The sequence below is a fragment of the Trachymyrmex septentrionalis genome, unplaced genomic scaffold (genome assembly GCF_001594115.1).
Source record: "Trachymyrmex septentrionalis isolate Tsep2-gDNA-1 unplaced genomic scaffold, Tsep1.0 scaffold25, whole genome shotgun sequence".
Classification (NCBI taxonomy): domain Eukaryota; kingdom Metazoa; phylum Arthropoda; class Insecta; order Hymenoptera; family Formicidae; genus Trachymyrmex; species Trachymyrmex septentrionalis.
Genome location: NW_017305408.1, coordinates 1565906 through 1587635, shown reverse-complemented (window position 1 = coordinate 1587635; position 21730 = coordinate 1565906). Strand labels below are relative to the sequence as shown.

At 35.4% G+C, this 21730-nt stretch overlaps 5 protein-coding genes across 11 annotated transcripts in view; 1 reads left to right on the top strand and 4 right to left on the bottom strand.

Moving 5' to 3' along the window:
• Positions 1–829: 829 nt before the first annotated feature.
• LOC108748868 (modifier of mdg4-like) lies at positions 830–4971 on the bottom strand. 3 transcript variants are annotated; one of them, XM_018487250.1, is made up of 6 exons: positions 4637–4971; positions 4207–4394; positions 3945–4121; positions 3218–3710; positions 2530–2589; positions 830–1662 (listed from the first exon to the last, which is right to left on the bottom strand). In XM_018487250.1, the coding sequence occupies exons 2-6, from the start codon at positions 4387–4389 to the stop codon at positions 1229–1231; spliced, it is 1347 nt and encodes a 448-aa protein (XP_018342752.1). In that variant the 5' UTR covers positions 4390–4394; positions 4637–4971; the 3' UTR covers positions 830–1228. The 3 variants fall into 3 exon arrangements, with proteins under 3 accessions (XP_018342752.1, XP_018342753.1, XP_018342754.1); XM_018487251.1 differs by having other exon boundaries at positions 830–1659; XM_018487252.1 differs by lacking the exon at positions 2530–2589.
• Positions 4972–5271: 300 nt separating this feature from the next.
• On the bottom strand, positions 5272–7237 carry LOC108748972 (protein EFR3 homolog B-like). Its single transcript, XM_018487429.1, has 2 exons — positions 7168–7237; positions 5272–7086 (listed from the first exon to the last, which is right to left on the bottom strand). Exon 2 carries the CDS (start codon positions 7021–7023, stop codon positions 5419–5421), a length of 1605 nt encoding a protein of 534 aa, XP_018342931.1. The 5' UTR covers positions 7024–7086; positions 7168–7237; the 3' UTR covers positions 5272–5418.
• Positions 7238–7623: 386 nt separating this feature from the next.
• Positions 7624–15711, bottom strand: LOC108748971 (transcription initiation factor TFIID subunit 1). 2 transcript variants are annotated; one of them, XM_018487428.1, is made up of 17 exons: positions 15586–15711; positions 15077–15495; positions 14344–14756; positions 14009–14254; positions 13798–13923; positions 12547–13721; positions 12076–12338; positions 11562–11923; positions 10574–11489; positions 10248–10462; positions 9897–10139; positions 9267–9705; positions 9028–9170; positions 8796–8933; positions 8542–8671; positions 8267–8476; positions 7624–8000 (listed from the first exon to the last, which is right to left on the bottom strand). In XM_018487428.1, exons 2-17 carry the CDS (start codon positions 15426–15428, stop codon positions 7777–7779), a joined length of 5595 nt encoding a protein of 1864 aa, XP_018342930.1. In that variant the 5' UTR covers positions 15429–15495; positions 15586–15711; the 3' UTR covers positions 7624–7776. The 2 variants fall into 2 exon arrangements, with proteins under 2 accessions (XP_018342930.1, XP_018342929.1); XM_018487427.1 differs by having other exon boundaries at positions 10248–11489.
• A 2757-nt stretch (positions 15712–18468) lies between these two features.
• Positions 18469–20207, bottom strand: LOC108748877 (small ubiquitin-related modifier 3). Of its 2 annotated transcripts, none has more exons than XM_018487267.1 (3): positions 19938–20207; positions 19714–19842; positions 18469–18749 (listed from the first exon to the last, which is right to left on the bottom strand). In XM_018487267.1, the coding sequence occupies exons 1-3, from the start codon at positions 19950–19952 to the stop codon at positions 18612–18614; spliced, it is 282 nt and encodes a 93-aa protein (XP_018342769.1). In that variant the 5' UTR covers positions 19953–20207; the 3' UTR covers positions 18469–18611. The 2 variants fall into 2 exon arrangements, with proteins under 2 accessions (XP_018342769.1, XP_018342770.1); XM_018487268.1 differs by having other exon boundaries at positions 19714–19839.
• Positions 20208–20648: 441 nt separating this feature from the next.
• The window catches only part of LOC108748980 (mediator of RNA polymerase II transcription subunit 23), an 8949-nt gene continuing 7867 nt past the window's right edge, over positions 20649–21730 (top strand). For 2 of the 3 annotated variants that reach the window (XM_018487442.1, XM_018487443.1), the window contains exons 1-4: positions 20672–20754; positions 20826–20925; positions 21199–21443; positions 21519–21651. In XM_018487442.1, coding sequence (XP_018342944.1) covers positions 20869–20925; positions 21199–21443; positions 21519–21651 — 435 coding nt within the window. In that variant the 5' untranslated portion in view covers positions 20672–20754; positions 20826–20868. Of the gene's footprint in view, positions 20755–20825; positions 20926–21198; positions 21444–21518; positions 21652–21730 lie in introns of all 3 variants that reach the window. The other variant, XM_018487444.1, reaches the window with a different exon arrangement.

Here is a 21730-nt window from a genome sequence, read left to right as displayed (position 1 = left end):
TTAAAAATAAATGTATACATATATACGTATATATATATTTTAGATATCAAAATTTTATATATATATATATATATAAAATTTTAGATATCAAAATTTGAGAAATTTTATATTTATACGTGAAATATGTAACACTTGTTTTAATTAGCTTTTCTTATGACCGATGATTCTAATACTTTGAAAATTGTAATATTCTTCGACAAATATCAGATTACACGTATTACAATGAAATATCATCATGATATGTCGGTTTTTTAAGTACAACGTTCGATGCATTATTTGTAACACTTTTTTATTAATAAAAAATTACTGCATTGAACAGATTCATTTATATTTTTCTAGAATTAGATATATAATACGTTTAAAAATAAATGTATACATATATACGTATATATATATTTTAGATATCAAAATTTTATATATATATATATATATAAAATTTTAGATATCAAAATTTGAGAAATTTTATATTTATACGTGAAATATGTAACACTTGTTTTAATTAGCTTTTCTTATGACCGATGATTCTAATACTTTGAAAATTGTAATATTCTTCGACAAATATCAGATTACACGTATTACAATGAAATATCATCATGATATGTCGGTTTTTTAAGTACAACGTTCGATGCATTATTTGTAACACTTTTTTATTAATAAAAAATTACTGCATTGAACAGATTCATTTATATTTTTCTAGAATTAGATATATAATACGTTTAAAAATAAATGTCTTTAAAAAAAGAAAATGAGAATATAGAATTAAAAAAGCACTGCCAAAAACCTAGGTAGTGCTTTTGATTTTTCCACGTATTTATTTTCATTTGTCCACGCTTGCAACGCAATGCTTGTATACATAAATATTCGCTTACATACCACTTATATACTCGTATATTCGCTTACATATCGTGAGAATGAAATTCGGATGAAATTCCAGGAGAGATGAAAACCGGACGGTGGATGGGAAGGGTAGATTACTCTGTAAGAACATATTTACAATAAGGCGCTTTATTTCTATAAACTTCTCGCTTATTTAGCATCGTATAGAAATAATCGGTACTTATTATGTGCTAGTTTGTGCGAGTTGTGGCATGGTGCGTAAATATAAATATAACAAATTTCAGTCGCGACTTATCGCTCTCCGTTTTTGTCCTGTTAACACTCAATCCTCGTTGCCTTTTTTCGATGGGCACATTATAAGAAGAAGAAACTTCTCGAGAGAACTGTTCCTTCACACTCCGTCACCATCGCCGTCGCCATCAATGCTGATACCGTCGTCACCGGCTGCTAGCGGTTTGCTGCTCTTATCCCGCTTGGAGTTGTGATAGAGGTAGGAGTGTACACGCAGACTGTTACTGTTCTTATATTTATTACCACAAAGCTTACACGTGAGAGTTTCAAGCGGACCGTGAATATAACGGACGTGTAGCTTGAGGTTTTCCTTGCGTGTGAATTGACGCATGCACCACGGGCACGCATACATGCGTATTACTTTGCCATGTTCCATGCGCAACGTTGGACCCAGCTCTGAAACGACACGCAGCGTTGTCTCTAATGGCAAGCTGCTACCGGAAATACCTTTAACCGTACGTCGTCCCTTAGTGCTGGAATTTGCCGTCTCATATGTTGAGTCACTTGGATAAATCGTTGTGTCATTTAAACCTACTAAAAAGAATATTATTAGATATCGTATTATTATTCTTGAGAATATTAGATATGCATTCGATTTGATAAAGCTATCAAGAGATTATATAAAGAAAATGAAAAACATGTTAAGGATATACATAAATGTAGGAGGAAAAGAGAGTGAGAGACGTATTATATTGATGCAAAAATCTTGTATCTACAATAAAATTAGAAGCAAAATAAGGGAAATAACGGTTTGTTCTTTTTAGCTGAACTTCTTACACAGTTCATTTTTTCTTTTCACACTAACTTGTATCAAAAGTTTAAAAGTTAAAAAGAATAAACCTAAAATTACGCGGATTTCGCTTTTTATTTCATCTAGAGAGATTTTTAATTTACTCTTTAAAGAACTTCAGTTTTCCAGTTTTAATAGAGATTTTGATAACAAAGCGACAAATTTTTTGCATCAATCGAATTTATAAGCAGTATGTACAGCAGAGATGCAGTTTCTGAGATATCGGAAAAAAACTGTGCAATAAAAGAACGTGATTAACTTGAAAATTTACATTTAAAGATCGATAAGAAATATAAAAAAGATAAATGATGCAATTTGTATTTTTCCAACAAAATCCATTCATTATACAATCAATTCATATTAATAACATTTAAAAATGTTACAAATTAGCATGGAAATGCAGTTCTGCAATTTAAAAAGAAAAAAGAACAAGTAGGAACATTATCAGCGAACCAATTAACAAGTATTGAGATATAAAATTAGTCGTGTTATTTTCCTACATTTATTCTATAAAAAAAATATCTTGCAAATTGATTCTTTTTTCAAACATGCTATGAACGAGTTGGAGAATGTAAACGACAAGCAAAATGCGATAGAAGTGTAAAACGTACCGAATGGCTGAGTTTGTGAATTCTGATTGTAGGGAACTAACTGCGTATCTGGCGCGAAATCTGTAAGATAACATCGCTTTCTCTAGACATTTATGGGCAATGAGATGAGGTGCCTAGTGAATTTATGCAAAGAGAGAGAAAGAGAGAAAAAAAAAGAGAATTATAATTCGAGGAACATCGCTTGCTCGGATTTGAAACACCCATTCGCGTGAACATGCAAACGTGATATTGCGTTGATCACAGAGACTAAATTGACTTTAACCCCCGGCGTTGCGATTTAACGAATGAATTGATTTTGCAATGTAAACCGACCATATTTCTTGTTGAATCGTAATGCGTTAGAAATTTATAGAGAAACAATGTCGCTCGTGGAGGGATGATAATGAGATCTAAGATGTCCACGCTAGAAATACCGGGGGTTAATTAAACAGTACGTAAAAGTGCTTAAGAGCTTGCGTCGCAGTCAAACAAGTGATAATGAGTCTCAATAACAAAGTACACATCTATCCTTGGCAACACTTGAGTGTGTCAAACCTTTGGGGCGCCGATACTGCTGGTACAGCAAACTTTTCTCTTTGTCGAAGGGCGTTTCAGCTCCGGATGACGTTCCGACGACGTCATTCAATCTACTGTTAGCGTTGTCTTTAAAGTACACGAGATGCCGACAGGACGGCGGGAGAATCACTACCTTGTTTCGCAGCGTTCTCGTTGCCGGCATAGAGTATTTTTTCCGCTGCATATCTGTATCCTAAATCCGTATCCGTGTCCATCGTATAATCCAGCGGTTCGGGCTTAGTTGACTGTGGCTGACTCACATCGGATGTGCAATCCAACGGCTGTTCCTCCATGTTGCATGGCATGTCTGTGCTTCTGCTTCTCTCACTAATCGCTGTTTGTACATCTGGACCATCTGGGACACTATAGTCAGCTTCTGTGCAACCTTGCCAATGACACGTGTCAGTGACAGTTGACATTTGTTCAGTAAACGGTTCTCTCGTCGAGATGTCTTCTGTTGAAGTGCTTTGCCTCGTTGTAGACTGCTCCTTTACAATGTGCGTCAGCCTGCTGAATGTGGAAACGTTTTCGTCTGTACCACCATGTTCACATCTATCTTTTTCCACTTCATAGAAACCACGATCTTCAAAATCCTCATCATTTTTTCTAAGACTATCTTTGAATCTCTGCAATGTAGAAATCAACTGTGTATAAAAAAAATATACTTTATATATTTAGAACCTACTCTTTCTAAATATATTTTACTCTAAATTTAGAGATGTACAGAAATTGTTTTAGAAAAAAAATAACATCTTTATAAACAAGCAATATCACTTTCTCACATTCTATACATTTTAACACTGTCATTTTCCTGAAGCACTCTATATTTTTATAAAGGTAATTTCGACTGTATGACAAACCTCATTTGAATCTGTGGTTAGTCCTTTTATTTGTAGAACCTCTGCAACTTTCAAAAAGCTGGCGATATCCTCTTGCTTGATATTGACCTCTCCTTGATACATGAAATGTAGTATAGCTGATAAATCCCGGTAATTGACATCCTTCAGTATGACAATAGGATGTTTACATGTGTTTCCCTGTGTACAACAAATCACTGAATCAATGAAGCCTCCAAAAAAGTAGTTACAGTATTACCATTGTATCACTAAAATAATAAAGTACCTTGAAAAGTTCTCGAAAGTATGTGCTGCATACTGACAGTATCAGTTTGTGAGCTCGTAAAATTTGACCTTCAACAGCCAATGTGACGTCTACGAAATGCTCATCTGTCAGCAAAGTATATAAGCCTGAAGACAGGTTTCTTGGGAAGCTGTTCCACACCAAGGAGAATTGTTCGTCAGACATTGTTCCTATGTGAAAGACACTTCGTATACTCGATAGAAAAACGAAAAAGGACATTGACTAGAGCTTAGAGAATTCGTAAGTGCTGCATTAGGCCGCTTTTACAGCTATCTACAATGCACTATTATTACGGTTGCTAATAAATGAATTGTATGCAGTTTATTTGTATTGTTACATTTGTATCGTTTAAAAATAAATGTTATATTTTGATGATCAGTGTATCGCCGGATGCAACATTACGTCTCTTTACCTTTGACAATTCCGTGTTTACAAACAGGAGAAGATAATGAGAATCTCCCCAACGACAAAGTTGACAAGATTTTTCAACACCACTTTATAATACCAATAAAACGTTTATATCACAAATATTCGGAGCTTCTGATTGATCATTCAAGCACCGTCCTCGCTTTCCTCAAGATATGGATTGCAAATACAAAACATAATCAAGACAGTTATCCTGCGCGCGAAAAGCTTGAGTTAACTTGAGTCACTTTGATGTGCGTAAATTACCGAAGCAGTGCGCCATAAATCATGCGATCTTCATTGCGCTCCGAGATGGCGACGCTGGGCGACGCGTGCAACCTCGCGCCTCGTGCAATGGCGCCGTAATCAACAACAAGCAATAATATAATGAAATAAAGATAATAAATGATATAAAATATATATCACTTATATTTTATATGACATTTTATTTTATATGCGTAATTAATTTTTTTTTTAGCTAGGCAAAAATACAATTTTCTATAAGCGTCTCATAAAATAAGATACTTATAAAATAATAAGAGAATAATTCTTACACAAATCTTCCTATTAATAATTCTTCTTGAATATAATTTCTCTAATATAATTCTTCTTTATATAGAATTAGAATTCTTCATTCCTCCTTCAATCGTTAAATACAGAAAAATATCCCTCATGATCTCTTGATTTCGTTAAGATTTTTATTTCTTTGAATCTTCTTTGATTTAAAATGTAATAGAATGATCTCACAGAGACAGATCTGTAAATTCTTGATTCATTCCAGAAATCATATCATTCAATGTGTCCGACAATTAATGAGCTGTTGTGGATATCGGTAAGACGAAAGCATTTCCAGAGACCATAGCGCACCTCCCAGTCGACGAAGAATAGTTCCGGCTTGTTCCAAAGAACGTGGTGTAGCGCAAAGTTATATTGGGATTGGATGGGAGGATTCAGATGCGGCGCCCATTGCGCCCTTTCCATCACAATCCTATTCGTATAGCTGTAGAAAATTTTAGCCTTGTGTATCCAGCAGATGAAGGACATAATAGAGATGATCGTAGCATGTATATGACAAGCTTCTTCCACGCGATTGTCTTGTTGTTGCAGAATGATCTCCTGTACATTCATCGCGAGGCAGGCCAGAGCAGCAGCTGTAAAGCCACAGGGTACTTCAATAGCAATCAGGCATATTGTGCAATATGTCACCTCGATATTCATCCGCGAGTTCGAATGGCTTGTTAGACTCTTTAGCAGGCTATCGTGTAATAATTCGCGATGCAACTTAAAGAACAATCGATCTTCTTTACGACACTGCGTGATTCGCAGACCAAAATACGTGTGCTCGAAGAAGATCTTGGGTGTATCGAAGATCGCTCGGTTGTCATGGCGGTCTATCAACCATTGCAGCACTCTGTTGCCTAGTAGACTGATGATCTGACTGGATGAGCCCACCATTCGCATCAGCAGTGGAAAGATTGTCGGCGTGAGTGTCTGCTCGTAGAGATTCGCCTGATGTATAAAAGCAGCGAATTCCAGCAAGCTGGCGAACTCCAGAACGAATTCGTCGGTCGTGCCTGCGGTCACTGTCCATGAGCACATGTGCTGCACGACCACTAGCAACTGATCGTTCGAGATATGTTTCATAGTATTTCTTAGGCAAACTTCTAAACCCTTTTTGAGGCTGGCAAGCGTCGATGGCGATGGCGATGGCAATGGCGGTGGTGAAGGTGCTAAAGAAGAGGAAGAGTCTAAAAGGGAGGTCGTCATCAATCGTGCGATTATGCTAGCGCGAAAAAGCCCGAGCATCTTTTCTATTGTCGCTACTGTATCCTGCGTTTCCGGCCACACGAACACGTCCAGAAGCTCATATAATATCCTGATGATACCGCGACTATCCTCGACGCCAATTTCTGGCAGTGTCAATTTATTCCAAATTGAATGAACGATCAGTCCGGCAATAACAGGGTTGATATCTAGCAAACTGTACATTATTTCAAAGCAGAAGGTCTCGAATTTCCAGAGTCGCTCCTGATAGATGGCTTCCACAATAGTCTCCACGACATCCGATGATCTTTCGGGCAGGTAGCTTTTCAGTAAAGCATGATAGCAATCTCGGGCGATTCTAAACTTACGTCGACGCTTCCATAAATCGCAAAATCCATTTGTCTGAAATACATTCTCGTAGTATAACAGGAGTCTCAGTAGACACGTGACAAGGATGCGAGGATGACGAGACTGCAATTGCTCCTTCGTTGCATTTCTGATGATCATCGTTATCTTATCCAAGGTCTTAGTCTGGATCTTATCCTGTTGTGTCGAGGCATACAAAATAATGGACGAGAAGTTCCTAGAAATAGCCTCCATTCTCTCTGCAAGTTCTTCATCGGTTATCATTCTTAGATTAATTTGAAAGTTTTTAAATTTTAAAAGAAATATGACAGCACACGGTTGGAGCTCCTAGAAGATGAAATATTAGGTATTAAAAATGGAAATATATAAAATAGAAAGCAATAATATAAACAATATAATATATAATACATAGAACACTAAAATTGAAAAAGATATGAAATAATAAAACTAAAAGATTTTGTATGGGTTAAAATTTAACTCTCAATTTTTTGGAGAATTATGATAGAAACATGAAATTGCAGTTTATGTCATAATATTTAAAGATTCTTGCAGTTCGTTGTTCAGTATAATTATTAATCCACAATTTTATATTTTTAACATAAAGCAATAAAACTGTAACTGAAAATGTCATTTTAATTGTCATTACTTTTTTTATCTTCTTGCCGACGTATTAATGTTAAAATAACATAAGACTTATATAAATAACGTGAGATTATATAAATAACGTTAGATATAACTTATATAACTTATATAATAATATATTATTTAAAATAGATACTATTTACAAGTATAGCGTAGCAGTGTAACGTAGCGATAAGTCCATAGATAGAAAAAAAACATTTTATTCTATATTTACAAGTTCCTATACATATATGCACATAATACGAAGAATAAACTCTAAATTCTTCAATCTTACAAGATGGATTTAAAAATTCGTGAATTTAATTATATTTGTAACCCATTATTAAACAGACTAAATATACATTCTCGCATATTACTTTAACAAAACTTTCGCATTTAGAACCACAAATCACCGCCGACATCCTCGTCCGGTTGTGGCAGTTGTTGCTGCTGATTCTGTTGTGCTTCCTGCTTGGATGTGACGTTCTCGGCATCATCATCGCTTTCGGAAACAGCCAGATCCTCCTGGATTTTATCCTCTACTTTATCATCTCTGGCTGGTAAACCGGCCAACAAGAAGTCCGATGGATCGTAATTTGGATCAACATCCATGCTCTCATCTACAAATGAAAAGTCGGAGTTTACGGAAAAAAATCAATGAAAAGTTAACAATAATACAATTCTATTAACTGAACAATAAAATAATTAAAAACAATTCAATAAAAAGTCGTCTTATTTTTGAAGAATCATATTTTTTCAAACTTTATTATATGTAAAAATATTAATAAGTTTCTCTTTAAGTTATTTGTATTTTATAAAATTTCTAATTTCTTCAAAGGAATAGCTCTTCAAGTGAAGTAAATCATTAAAAATTTTGTTTTCTTACCTTGTTGAAGCAGCTGTTGCTCGCCCATATAAAAACCGACATTCCCCAACTGAACCATTGCTTCTGCAGCTTGTTGACTGTCATCGTCCGCTAATACGACACCTTCCCTGACCTCGCTTAACTCCAACGTCTCCGCTTCGTTTTGCTCGGAATGATCGTCCGTGACGAATGGCACCTCATCAAATTCATCTTCGCTGGAGAATTGAAGATCTGACAGAAAGAAAGACTATTAAACAAGCTCCGATAAATACAAAATAAAGTTAGGATTACACTACCTTCTTCGAGCACATCCTTCTTTTTCGAATTCCTATCCATATCCGTTTCCATGTCTCCTTCTACATCGACAAAATCGAAGTAATCTATATTTGATTTGGTAAATGGATTGTCTGGAGAACTGTTCTGGCTCTAAAGATAAATTTCAATGTTGAATAAAATGTAGATAAAATTAAGTAATAAAATAGTAAAATATAAGTTATAAATAAGAAATACATAATTAAGTATTAAATATAAAAATAAGCATAATACTTACGCCTCTATATTCAGGTTCCGTGATAGTGTAGTTTTCCTCATCCGGGCAAAGCCAGGAGGAATCTATATCTGCCTGTTCCATCGCTCGTTTTTGCACGAGCAATATATTGTTCTCCAGTTGCGTCAGATGTTCATCGTACTAAAACAATATTCATAATTGTCAGCAACTTTATTTCTATTTAACTTAAGCACGTTAACAATTTTTCATCTAATTATTAGAAAAATAATCATACCTCATCTAATGTATCTTTACACACTTTAACCAGCAACTCCGCTTTACTTGTAAGCGGAGACTCTTTACCATTATAAATCGAGCAATTCTCCAAGATCTGTTCGATATCTCTAAGAAATTCCTGACGACTGTGATATTTGTGTGCTAGAAGGATTTTAAAAATAAATAAATAAATTTTAAGGAAAAGTAAAGTACAAGCGTATAAATCTACAGTTTTATGTAAACACTTAAGTTTCTTACCAGAAACTTTTTTAGATACTGTTTCTAGATCCATCGGTTTCTTGACAATATTGTAATAATCCTTCACCATTTTTTTATTGACAGGTTTCATAAACGGCCATACTTCTGTCATAGATTTCAGTTTATTATTAACAACGTTATCCAAGATAAAAGTGAGAGCAACTTGATCATTGTCGTCCAGAAGAGGATTGATGGCCTTCTCCAGTCTCATCAAACGATCCTCCTTTTCGCCAAGTCTCTCGACACACGTATCCAACATTCTCTTGGCAGCTACAGTCAATGAACTCTTTGCTCCGTTATAGAGTGTCGAGTTCTCTACAATTTGATTAACATCCGCCAGAAACTCCTCCCTGCTTTGATATTTTTTTAACCTCAAATTTTCACGTATGGTCTGCAAATCCATGGGCCGCTGTATGATCTTGTGATAATCAGGAACTACCTGGTATATAAAAAAACAGCACGATCGATATTTGTAAAACAGTGTTTTTCGATTTTCAGAATATTTTTATTATATATACATTGTATATAAATTTATAGTTATATAAAGCTTATAGCTGAATTAGTTTCATTTTTATTCAATTTGCAATTGGTTTTTTAGTGTTTAATCTCATGAGTTAAAATAGTGCTTACTTTAGCATTGACTGGGAATAGGAATGGTTGCACATCTGGCAGATCTCTCATTTCATTCAAAATGCTCTCCAACATTGTAGACATCACTACAACTGGATCAGTCCTACGTCTGTTAACTGGTCTTTGATGGCGTTTCAAATAATCACAGTGGTCGTCTGTGGGTGGTTTCCTACGTTTTTTTGAATTTACCGCTTCCTTCGGCACTTTGAGCAATAATGTACGCCTCTTCACTTCCTCGGCGTGCTGAAATAAACAAGGTTTTTATCACTCTTTAGATACGTGGACCACGTATATGAATATGAATTGAAGAATTTAAATTTAGTGTTAAATTTTCAATATCTATCAACTCACCTTGATGAGTTTTGAGGACAATTTCACCTTGGTGCCATCGACATTGACCAGATCTTGATCATCAGTATTTAGCTGCTTCTCGATTTCCTCCTCCTGTTCTTCGGTCATCGCGACATTGACTGGTGCAGTGGCGATGCTGTTCTGGTAGAGCGGACAGGCTTTGTTTGTGCGCATGTGACCGACGTTGCCACAAGCACCGCACTTGAGTTTTAGATCTGGTTTGAGTTTAGGTTTTTTACGTTTAGGAGGCGATATCTCCTGTTTAGGATGTTTGAGCGCGGGAATAGAAGAAGTAGAAGATTGGAAATTACAGAATGGAAGGATACTAGTTGAGGAAGTGGTAGTTGGAGTGTTAATATTATTGCGATCGAATATATTGCTCGAATTATTAATGTTGCTGCCGTTCACTATAGATGACCCACCCAACATACGCTCTCTCTCTTGATTTCGCTTGATTCGTCGTAATTGTTCCTGAATTCTACGTTTCTCTCGCTTCATTTCTTCCTTCTGTGCCTCGTCCAATGTGGCAAACTGCTTGATAAACGTCTCGTCCTTTGAGTTGCGTATCTTAATGTACGTGTCGATTACGGCGGGCTTCCTCACTAACTCAACTCGTGTGTATTCCTTGCCCTCAGAATTACGGAAGGTACGATAGATTTTTAATACACGTCCCTGCTGCGCATTGAAATTATTAACCGGGCTGTCTTCCTCCTCGTCCTTCTTTTTGTTCTCCTTGCCTTTTTTGCTTTCCTGCTCCTGAGCCTCGCCCATGAGCATCTTTCGTAGCTCATGCCGCTGTTGTTCCTCCCGTTCCAGTGATAGCTGCGTGCTGGTCTTTTTGTTTGACAACATATTTTCGATATTCTTACCCATTTCTTCGATATCCGAGCTGTCTTCTTCCGAACTCTCGCCTTCGTCCGTGCTCAATACTTCGTTCGACGACAGCACGCGATTCTGTAAGTCAAAGATTCGTTGGCACTCCTCTTTGTAACGTTCCTGATGTTCGGCGATAGAGAAACGATTGCCGCGTGAAAACTTTGTCATGCCCTCCTCGCCAGCCTTTGCTTTCTCTGTTGATAGAGTTCGAACCACGTCGATTACTTCCCAACGCGACAATTTTTTGATCTCCTCCTCAGGTACACCAAATTTTCGCAGCAACGCTTTGGCATTGTTTAAGGACAATCTCCTTAAGTCCGCGTCTGTGCCAGTTACAGTTCTTTTTGGTTGAGCTTCTTGTTCTTCCTATACAAAATATTTTATGGTTTATTCTAATCTGGATAACAACATTCTTGATAGATATTTGTCAGAACAAACCTTGCTAATAGTCGGCTTATTCGGCACTCTAACATAACTGAAGCCTTCACCACAGCCAGTTGGATCGGCTGGACCTGCCAACTGCAGTAGACACTTTCCTTTCATGGCTTGGATATAAGCGCGCGTCGTATTCCACGGCGCCACCTTCACTTCGTCATCCATCTTCAGCTGCATGTCCTCGTCATCATCGTCTTGTGGAGTGAACAAAAATTTCTCTCCATATCCAGCGTCCTTCAAACGCTGTTCGGCCGCGATCATGCTGAAATAAGCGCAGCACTGCTCTGGTGATACCATAGCGCGGATCTCCTCCTCCGTTGGCAACCTGAAGTCTGGTTTTATTACCCACCAGTTGGAATCCATACCTATTTGATATAAAAAAACAAGTGATTTGAATGTATACAAGTTTGCTTAGAAACAAAATATATAACAGCAACACAATATTTCTTCTTGAATTTGAACAATTTCTTAGTTTTTATTGCAAAAAGAGCTAATAAACAATTTAACGATTACGCACCAGTTCTTTTAAAGTCGGCACACAGCTTTAATCTTTTTCTAATACTACTCTCACTGTGAGATGGGAAGGCCTTCTTTATGTCGTCCATCCTAATTCGTCGAGGAGTATCGGTTGAGTTCCAAAATAATCTATATATGAACACCTGTAGAAAATCTCGTACGAAATTGTTTGCTCTCTTTGAATTTGGTCCAGGGACTTCATAAAGTGGACATTCTTGTCCAGCAACAAATAAAGCATCTATTTCTCTAATATAGTATTGTTGTCTGCAAAAATTATTAAATCACAAAATCAATGAAAATAATCTAATATATATATATATATTTTAATTTTATTAATCATACGTTTCTTTCGTCTATATATATATATATATATAGACGAAAGAAACGTATGATTAATAAAATTAAAATGCAAAAAATAAAATTGACAGGTATAAAGAAATAATACAAGCGTAATTATATTAAGGCGAAGTACCTTGATCTTATGACTAAGAAATCAGTTTCAGGAATCTTATGCTCGTAAAGAGGAGCTCTATACATGTTGTTTTCGATGGCTTGGATGCTTTGACCAGGCGTAAGAATTCCAAGAAAAGGACTAGTGTGAGCGTATGCTGTCTCTCCGTATTTGTATGTCTGAGGTCCCTGATCTTTACCAGCTCTTCTCTTATAATAGTTCTTCACCTTGGAGCACATGCCGACCTGGTTCATAAGTGGTGGATGCTCTTCTGAGAATTCAAGAAGCACCAACTCGCCATCGCGCCCAGTTAAATCCTCAGGTGTTCTCATGAAGAACACATCGCCTCCACCGGAAGCAATCCTTTCTTGCTCTCGTTGCTTAGCTTTCTTTTTTATATGCTTCAGCAGAGGCAAAACACCATGCGGTGCTGGAAGAGCCAATGGCCCATAGCTGAACCTTCGCAATGGTGGTCTGTGAAAGTTTCTCAATCTCATTGGACCCATGTGTGTTTGTACAAAAGGAACACGTAGCTCCACCACTGGAGTGCTATGCTGTATCAAATTGCCACCACCGACTTTCAGTCTCAACGTAGTTTCTGAGGACTTAGGCATGTAATATGTATCATTTGATATGTTAAACGGATCTCGATCAGGTGACTTTGGTGGTGGTGGAGGCGTGTCTTCTTCGAGAACGTTGATGACACCTGCTTTACCCAATAGTAGCTTGCTTTTCTTGACGTGCGGATGCGGGATTTTTACTTTAGGTTGCGGACCGTTGTCCTTGTGAAGAAGAGCGGGATCAATGTCGTCCGGTATGCCTAGAACTATATTTTCGTCATTTGGATCCAACGTAAGTATTTTCGGTTTCGGTATCTTTTTCATGTGTTCGGGATCCCAAATGACTTCCTCCTCCCATAAACCATATACAAGTTCCTCGTTTTCTACCGGAAATATTGAATACCAAGTATCGTCCTCCTCCCGTTGTGGTTGCTGATTTCCCTTGCCCATATTCATCTTATTCTTTTGAGACTGCATGTGCAATGGTGTTGTAATTTGTGAAGTGGCTAGTCTAACATTAGGTGTTACGGTGACAGAGGCACCTTTTCCAGGCTGACTAAAGGCTTGCGCTGTTCTGTTGCCACTTGATGGCACCCAACCGGCAGCGTTATTTTTACTATTCAACTTCTGCATTACCTATAAAAAATAAATTTATTTTTTTTCTTACAAGCATATAATAATAATACTGACTACTTTATTAAGAAAATTATACCTTATGCTTTATATCGTCTCCATTCCAGACAACATCATCTTCCCAATGCAATTGTGACACCATCAAGAACGCATCATCAGTGAAATCCTCATCTTTGGTTTCTAGTTTATTTTCTTGCTCTTCCGCCTAAATTTAATGCAAGAAAATATAAATATTTTGAAGTAATTGTTCAGTTTTAATCAGTGTCAAATGCAATATAATAAGCACTAACTTTTTCAACCATCTTGAAACCATAGTTGAATCCATCTCCAGTTTCTGGTACTTCTAGCATGTCATACCACAACTGCGCGGGTCCAAATCTCCAATCAGCCACTTTGGGTCCCATATCACCGTTCTCTCCACTTTCACCCATTTTACCAGTCTGTTCCTTATCTTCTACTGGTCGCAGCAGCTTATTTTCATCATCCGAGCGACATGCTTCCGCACTCGGCTCGGGACCATATTGCATGATCCAACCCTAAAACAAACACAATATTAATCTATTCAGTGAAAATAGCAACTGGCATTTCATAGATCCGAGAAAGATTTACCACAAGAAGATTATACCTTAAATTTGGATTTTTTATCATCCTGATCAGAACCAGAATCAGAATCTCTGACATCATGATGCTTTTTCTTTTTACGTCGCTTCCTTACACCCCTCCATATCTGTGGCAGACTGCTTGGCTTGCCGGGTCCAAACAGTCGCGAGAATCTAAGCACTTTATTGGCGCGGAAATCCGGAAACAATTCAGTGACATCGATATTGGCATACTTGGATGGTAGCATGGAAGCGAGAGGTGTCTCTAATTTACGTTGACGCGCTGCTTCTGCTTCTTCTGCAGTCAATGTCTCCTTCTCCTCTGGTATCGGCGGTGGTGGCATCAATTGTGTATCTGATTTACTGACAACCTCCTCATCGTCGGCATCATAATCTGCATTTTCCTTGTCTAGTTTTCTATCGAATCCATTACTCTTGGCTAAAAATAAATATAACTTATATAATTATTAACATTAATGGCTAATCCTCCAATCTTTCTCTGTTTCTTGCTTTTTACCTATTGTCTTTTATCTTCTTGACAATCATTTTATTAATAACTGTGTTTCTTGTCACATATCTCTTCTGAAACTTGTCAATTTTCTTAACTCGGGCAACAAAAAATAAAAAAACAAGATAAGAGGCAAAAAAGAAAGAGGTAAAAAGCAAGAAATAGAAAGTAAAGAATATATTGTAAATTAGCCTTAACATTATCAATCACGTATAAGTACATCTGCATAAAACTATAGTGCAGATACTAACAGATTTCATCAATTGTATCTTCTGCCAACTCATTTATATCCGAGAAATCTAATGCGGTAGGTGATTTCACCAAATAATCAACATCCATGTCGTTTGTAGTTGTGTTTTGGTCCTCCTTTTTCTCGTTCACTTTGCCGGTCTCTCTTTCTTCAGCATTATTGTCATTGGACATCATCTCATTGATGAATGAACTCAGACCGAGACGACTGAGCGAAGCTAAATGTTGTTTGGCATCGGGATCCAAGATATCATCTTCCAACTGACCATTATCATCAATATTGCCAAAGAGGAAGCCAGTGATATTAAGGCCAGATGCCAAGTCCTTCTCATTCTCCTCGTCGGAATCCCCCATCTTCTCTTTGTTGAGATTTTACGATTAATCCAATTTTTACAAAGTAAAGCCTATGCAAATGCCTGGCCTGGTGACGTACGACAGTTTTACAAATCAATCATGAAATCAGTAATCGCATCGTTTTTTTATTCACAATTTGCGATTATATTAATCTTACCTCACGCGGATTGTGTCCAATACCGGTGAGTCGCACATAAACAAAACCCGGGCCAGCGTTTTGTTTACATAAATAACATTGCGACAAACCATCCACGAGACAAATGGAAACCAACTAATAACCAAAAACACGACCTCGCAGATTTATCTAGATTCTGAATCTTCGATTGTGCGAATACTAGATACGTGAAACAAACCAATTTTCTTTTTGTTGCAGCCACGACATCTGTGAAATGAGTTGAGAGTGAAACTGCTCTTAGATGATATCTAGGAACTTTTTGTCCACAAATATAGAATTACTCTAGATTCTCAAAATTTGAATAAGCAGTTCACTTCAGTACGTTTCGCCTTGGATCTTGGCTAATCGGAGCACATAGTTGGTCTTCGAAATTTGAATCATTAGCAACTTACTTCAATACTGTAATTTATTTCCCAGAATTTAGGAAGTATTTATAGGATTTTTTGGTGCAAGATAGACGAGTTTCAAAAGAATAATTTCGCTGGCTAACGGTAGTTACAGTTTCGGTTTCACAAATAGTTTATTAAATGTCTTTGAATACTACACTAGGACGAAATTTAAACTTGTACTGGTTCTCTCATTTTTCAGCGATAGATTATATCTACTATCAAACTACTCTGCAGATTTATCGCAATTCTGTACTGTCTTTTAAACCAATGTGACTATTTTACAATAAAATCTTGATTTTCCACAAATACCAAATAACATACGAACTGCACTTAGCAAGTTGCTCCACTGAAATTTCAAGAACGAGAGACCGGTACAAGTTTAAATTTCGGGGTAGCGCTCAAAAAAAGTTTGTTGGACATTTCAGAAGACAAAGTTTAATTGTTACAATCCTAGTGTAATATCCAAAGACATTTAATAAATTGTTTGTGAATTCGAAACTGTAACTACCGTTAGCTATCGAAATTATTCTTTTGAAGCTCGTCTATCCTGACCAAAAAATTCTACAAATATTTTCTAAATGGAAAATAAATTACAATATGTCTCTACACAACATCTCAAAGTATATTCTAATACCGTTTTTCACTGATAGACTTGATGCGCACTCAGTGGACTTTAAATTGCCGTTGTACACAAATCGACGTAAAGATATAACGTTTAATAAAAATATAGAAACGAATTAAACCGCAAAATCCTCAATACATTTTATTGTGATATTTTTGATAAAATATACATTGGCTATATTTTATTAATTGAGATATCTCACTTTTACATTCAGATTAAATTGTGTGATTAATAGTGTACAACAGCTTTAATGTGTACTGAGTGCGCACCAGCTCTGCCAATAAAAAACGTTATAACTTTATATTTTAAACAATATTAAAATTCTTTTATTTTAAACCGCATATGTGAGAAACACAATCAATACTAGAAAAATGTCTATTACGGTCAAAGCTGGATCTTCATTACTTTTAAATAATTTTAGAATTATTTAAATTAATTATTTTTCGCAATAAATTTATTAACAGTTCCAATATTAACATCTTTATAATATGATGCTATCAAGCATCAAATTATTAAATTGCTTGTCAATTTAATTCGCAATTATTAGAATAGTTTTAATTGCGTTTATAGTCCGGAAAAACTCGGTGCGCAGTTCTAAAAAGACTATAACATATGATATATATGCAAATATATATTATATATAGTGTATATTAGGAATTCAGGATTGAATTATTTAAAAGCAATGAAGATCCAGCTTTGATCGTAATAGGCATTTGTCTAATATTGTTTATATTTTAAAATTCACAAATTTGTATTCTTTAATTTTTATTCTTCAATTGATAATTTTTAATATTTAATAGATATCTCTGATGGAATTTACAAATAAAAAAAATTTATATCACTGAAGTTTGCGTTACTTTTGTGCACAATTGGAGTGTGGCGTTCAATTAAATTGTATTTTCACAAACACTTTAAATACATGTATTTTACAATTATGTAAAACTTACACTTAGCGAACATAATAAATCGTATTCGGAATACATTTTACATTAGCAATATTTAAATCTTGACAAAAATATATATATATGTTTCTTAAAGAAAAATACGAATTATCTTATAACAATCCTCCTTGCTAAGTACGCTATGCAATATGCCCTCATCAAGAACGGCATGGAGCCGCTTGCCAAAAGTTGAAAGATTTTTTTTTCCTTTACAAAAGATAACTAGCAATTTATATCGCTTATACAAAAAAGTAACGTGTGTAGCCACGCTGAAATTGTAATGACGGTACGGGTACGAAATTTGGTTTTTGTGAAATGAAATCTTATAGTTTTACTCATTAATAAAAATGTATGCCCTAAACACCATTTTCCTGTACACCCTTTACAAATATAGAAAGAGGATACCTAAAGATGAGAATGCTTTTAATCGTTGCAATGTTAAATTTACGTAAAAATCCATGTACACAGGGAAATCTTGAGATTTTTAAAGGATCTTGATGACAAGAAGTGTGAGGGGGGATGTTCCTTTACATAACTTATTATGTTTCGCTTCTTTCTCTTTCAGCAGTAACAAAAAGTCACATTTTCATATTAAATCAATTCTATTCGAATGTGTTTGTGTTAATTATTAAAACTTATAGTAAACGGCCGTTTCGATAAATAGAGACTTCAACCAACGGCACAATGCGCGGAAGCATGATTCTGTTTGACACACATTGTGATTGACCACAAGCACTCACAGTGACTGGTGCCTGGAGTTTTTCTGCTGTGTGAGCTTCTAAATATAAAATATATATATATATATATTAAATATTTTTAATAAATATACATACAATTGAAAAATTAGGAAAATAAGAAAAAAATAATGAAAATTAAACTTAAACAAAATTTAAATGCTTAAATGAATCTTGTGCATTATGTGATGGATCGAAGTCTCCTGTTATGTAGAGCGGAGTAAAGATAAAAAAATTATTAAATCATGCCTTCTGTTAAACGTAAACACTGCTGGAACGATAAATTTCATTTAGTCCATTTGTAAACGCGATGCATTGCATCTCAACACGAAAAACCACCAGTTTGCTGTTGATACACCTCTATTGTATCTCCCTCTTCCATTTCCAGTGAGGTAGGTGTGTCTAATTCGTTTATGGGCTGTCCATCAAACCTAAATCTTACTGCTGCTATCGCCAAGCCCTGTGAAGCAGTAACAATATGATTAGAAATCTATTTATGAGCAATTGATTTATTATTTTTGCATTGTAAAAATGTAAAACCTATTCTACAATTGTGTAAGTAAAAATTGTTTAATCATAGTCAAGTATGAGAAGAATATTCGACTGTAATTGGTCAATGTCAAAACTGTCTCCAAAAAATTTAAAAATATTGCATCAGAAAATATTACACTTCGATACATTTTAATATATGGAAAAAATTTAGATAAATATTTTAAGCATAATAAACTACAGAAAGCATTATACATGATGCATTAACAATTCAGCAAATAGAATATAACAATCGTCATTTTATGAAAGTATCAGAAAAATATACTTGGCATTCCATTTATTTCTATATCAGGCAAGAGAATAAAATCAAGATTGGATTAAAATTTGACGAATTCAAACTTTAATCAAGTAAAGTTCACTAAATTTGAAATTTTCTTTCGTCTAATTGATTAAATCCTAATTTCCTCTTAAGATCTGTTGGCTTTGCTTAAAAACTCCAAAAATGTTTACTTATTTTAATTTAAAATGAGATAAATATATAATCAAAGATGTTGAGTGCAAAAAGTGCAAGTAATTTAAATAGACCTTTAAGCGGATCACAGACTCTTGCATAACAAATAATATATATAATGCATAAAAAATAAACCAATTGAACTTTGGTTGGTTGATGTTGGTTATGTCTTATATGTTACGCGACAGTCTGTGCTCCCAACTTCAATCTCAATTTCTAGCCTGAGACGGGCTTTAACAGCATTCGACTTGTACTTGGCAAGTCTTGATTCTGATCCTTACTCCAGATACAATTCAATTCATAAGAGATCATTGAAGAAATTAAAAAATTGGAAGATAAATATATATGACTCTATTGTAGTGTTAAAAATATCTAAACATAAGAAAAAAACAAAAAATGGGGATAAGATTAGATAAATACTTACTACACGGTCACAGTATGCATTCATTAATTTCCGTAAGGGTGTATGTTTCTTAATTTTAAACTGAACTACTGCGTTGTCCTGACCCAGCACTTTCAAATTTATGTGCTCCGACTCCGTCTTTGTCTCCTGCACGAACAAAGAACAATTGGAGTAAGTAGCGCGTGAGACGCTACAACGTATCGTAAATACTTGGCGCTTGTAGGTTAGATGAGGAGAAGCGTTACCTTCTCGTCCGACATGATGCAGCGGTTCCGCAAGGCTGATCGGTGTTTACCGGGAGTCGCCGGGCGGTCGCGTGATCGATAACGGGATTAAACGGATGATTCGTACACTCAACTGCGTTGTAATTGATTCTGGAACGTAAACTTGCCGCGAAGTCCCGCTTCTTCTCCTCAAAACGACGTCTACAATGTCGCCATTTTGCCTGAATAATGCGCGAAACGATAGACTCGCCACAGACTTGTAGATTCCAAAGGTAAACTAGTTCTAATTTAGACTAATCTAAAGCCGATTGTTTCATCTTTTGGTAAATTTTATATATTGGATAAAGATGCCTTTTCATGCTGACACTCGACGCTCATTGGCTTCGTTCAGCGGATTCAACAATTGAGCGCTCGCTGTTATTGGTGTATTCTTTTAGATCGTCCAACCAGATTTTAGATCTAGAAGAGACTAATTTCTCATGGTTTATGACTTGCGACCTGTCGTTCGACTGTAACAGGAGAATACTCGATTATAGTTGGTTGATTCTTAAACCCTCGATGGAAACTAGGCTTGTGTGAGGGTGATATCCCATGCAGCGGATTGTGCGTAAGCGAATTTGCATATCGCCAATCACAGAATCATTCTCTTAGATCTGTTTGCAAATTTAGCAAGCAGATCTAAGAGAATAGAATTTTCTGTGATTGGCAATACGCAAATCCGCTTACGTATGATCCGCTGCATGGGACGTCACTATTTGAGTCGGAAAACCAAACAAGGAGAGAGAGAGAATCAACAATGCCGTAAATATTAATGCTGATATTACTGATTGATAATCTGGTATAATTTGGTTTATCAATTAACTCTTTTTTACAATAGTAGAGAATTATTTTACAATCGATTTTTTTTAGACGGACGACAAAATATATTAATTAAAAATTTCAAGGATATGTTATGGTTGAAAAGATGAGCAGTGAAACTCAAATTACAAATATCTTAAATGATATTTTGGTAAATATTAAGAAATACTGCTATTTTCTTGATACGTGTATTTTTTTCATAACTTTGCTACATCAAAGTTTTAATTTTAATAATCAAATATATAGGATAATTTTATTTTCGTCATATTTTTGTATTTTATAGGTTTGTTTTTTATTGCTGCACTCTGGACCGATGTAATAAATTAAAGTGAAACAAACGTATATTTGTTTTGCTTCAACTTATTGCACTGTGTATACTAGTTCAGAAAGTGCAATAATAAAAAACAGACCTTATAAATTCTAGAAAATAGAGGCAATAGAAGAAGCGTTCAGTTGTGTTCTTGTTCATCACCCTAAAAAAGAAACTGATAAAGTAGCAGCATGGCATCAAGAATTGAGGACAGCTATGACTGGGTTAACGAAGGAACAACAAGAAGCAGCAGTTCGCCAATTTTTATCGATAGCTGCATCTATGACAAATCATAGACGATTGCAGTTATTACTGTCGCTTCTAGAAAACTTAGTGCATTCAAATTTTTTACCTGCTAGGTACATTTTAATTGAATGCTTTTCTTCTTTCATGTCTCTTTGAGTCTTTGTATTATTTTCTCAATTTTTTTACAGGCTAGTATGTGAGTGTATTCTAAATTGTGATAAATTACAATATCAATTAGAAGATTTTTGGATTGAGTGTTTTGTTCTCATTAAACATATCCTTGGTGGAGTTGACTACAAAGGAGTTAGAGAGATCATGAAAGTAAGTTCTTAATAATTCTAACGATTTATTTTGTATTTTTAATATTTATATGCATATAAAATATTAAGATATTTATAAT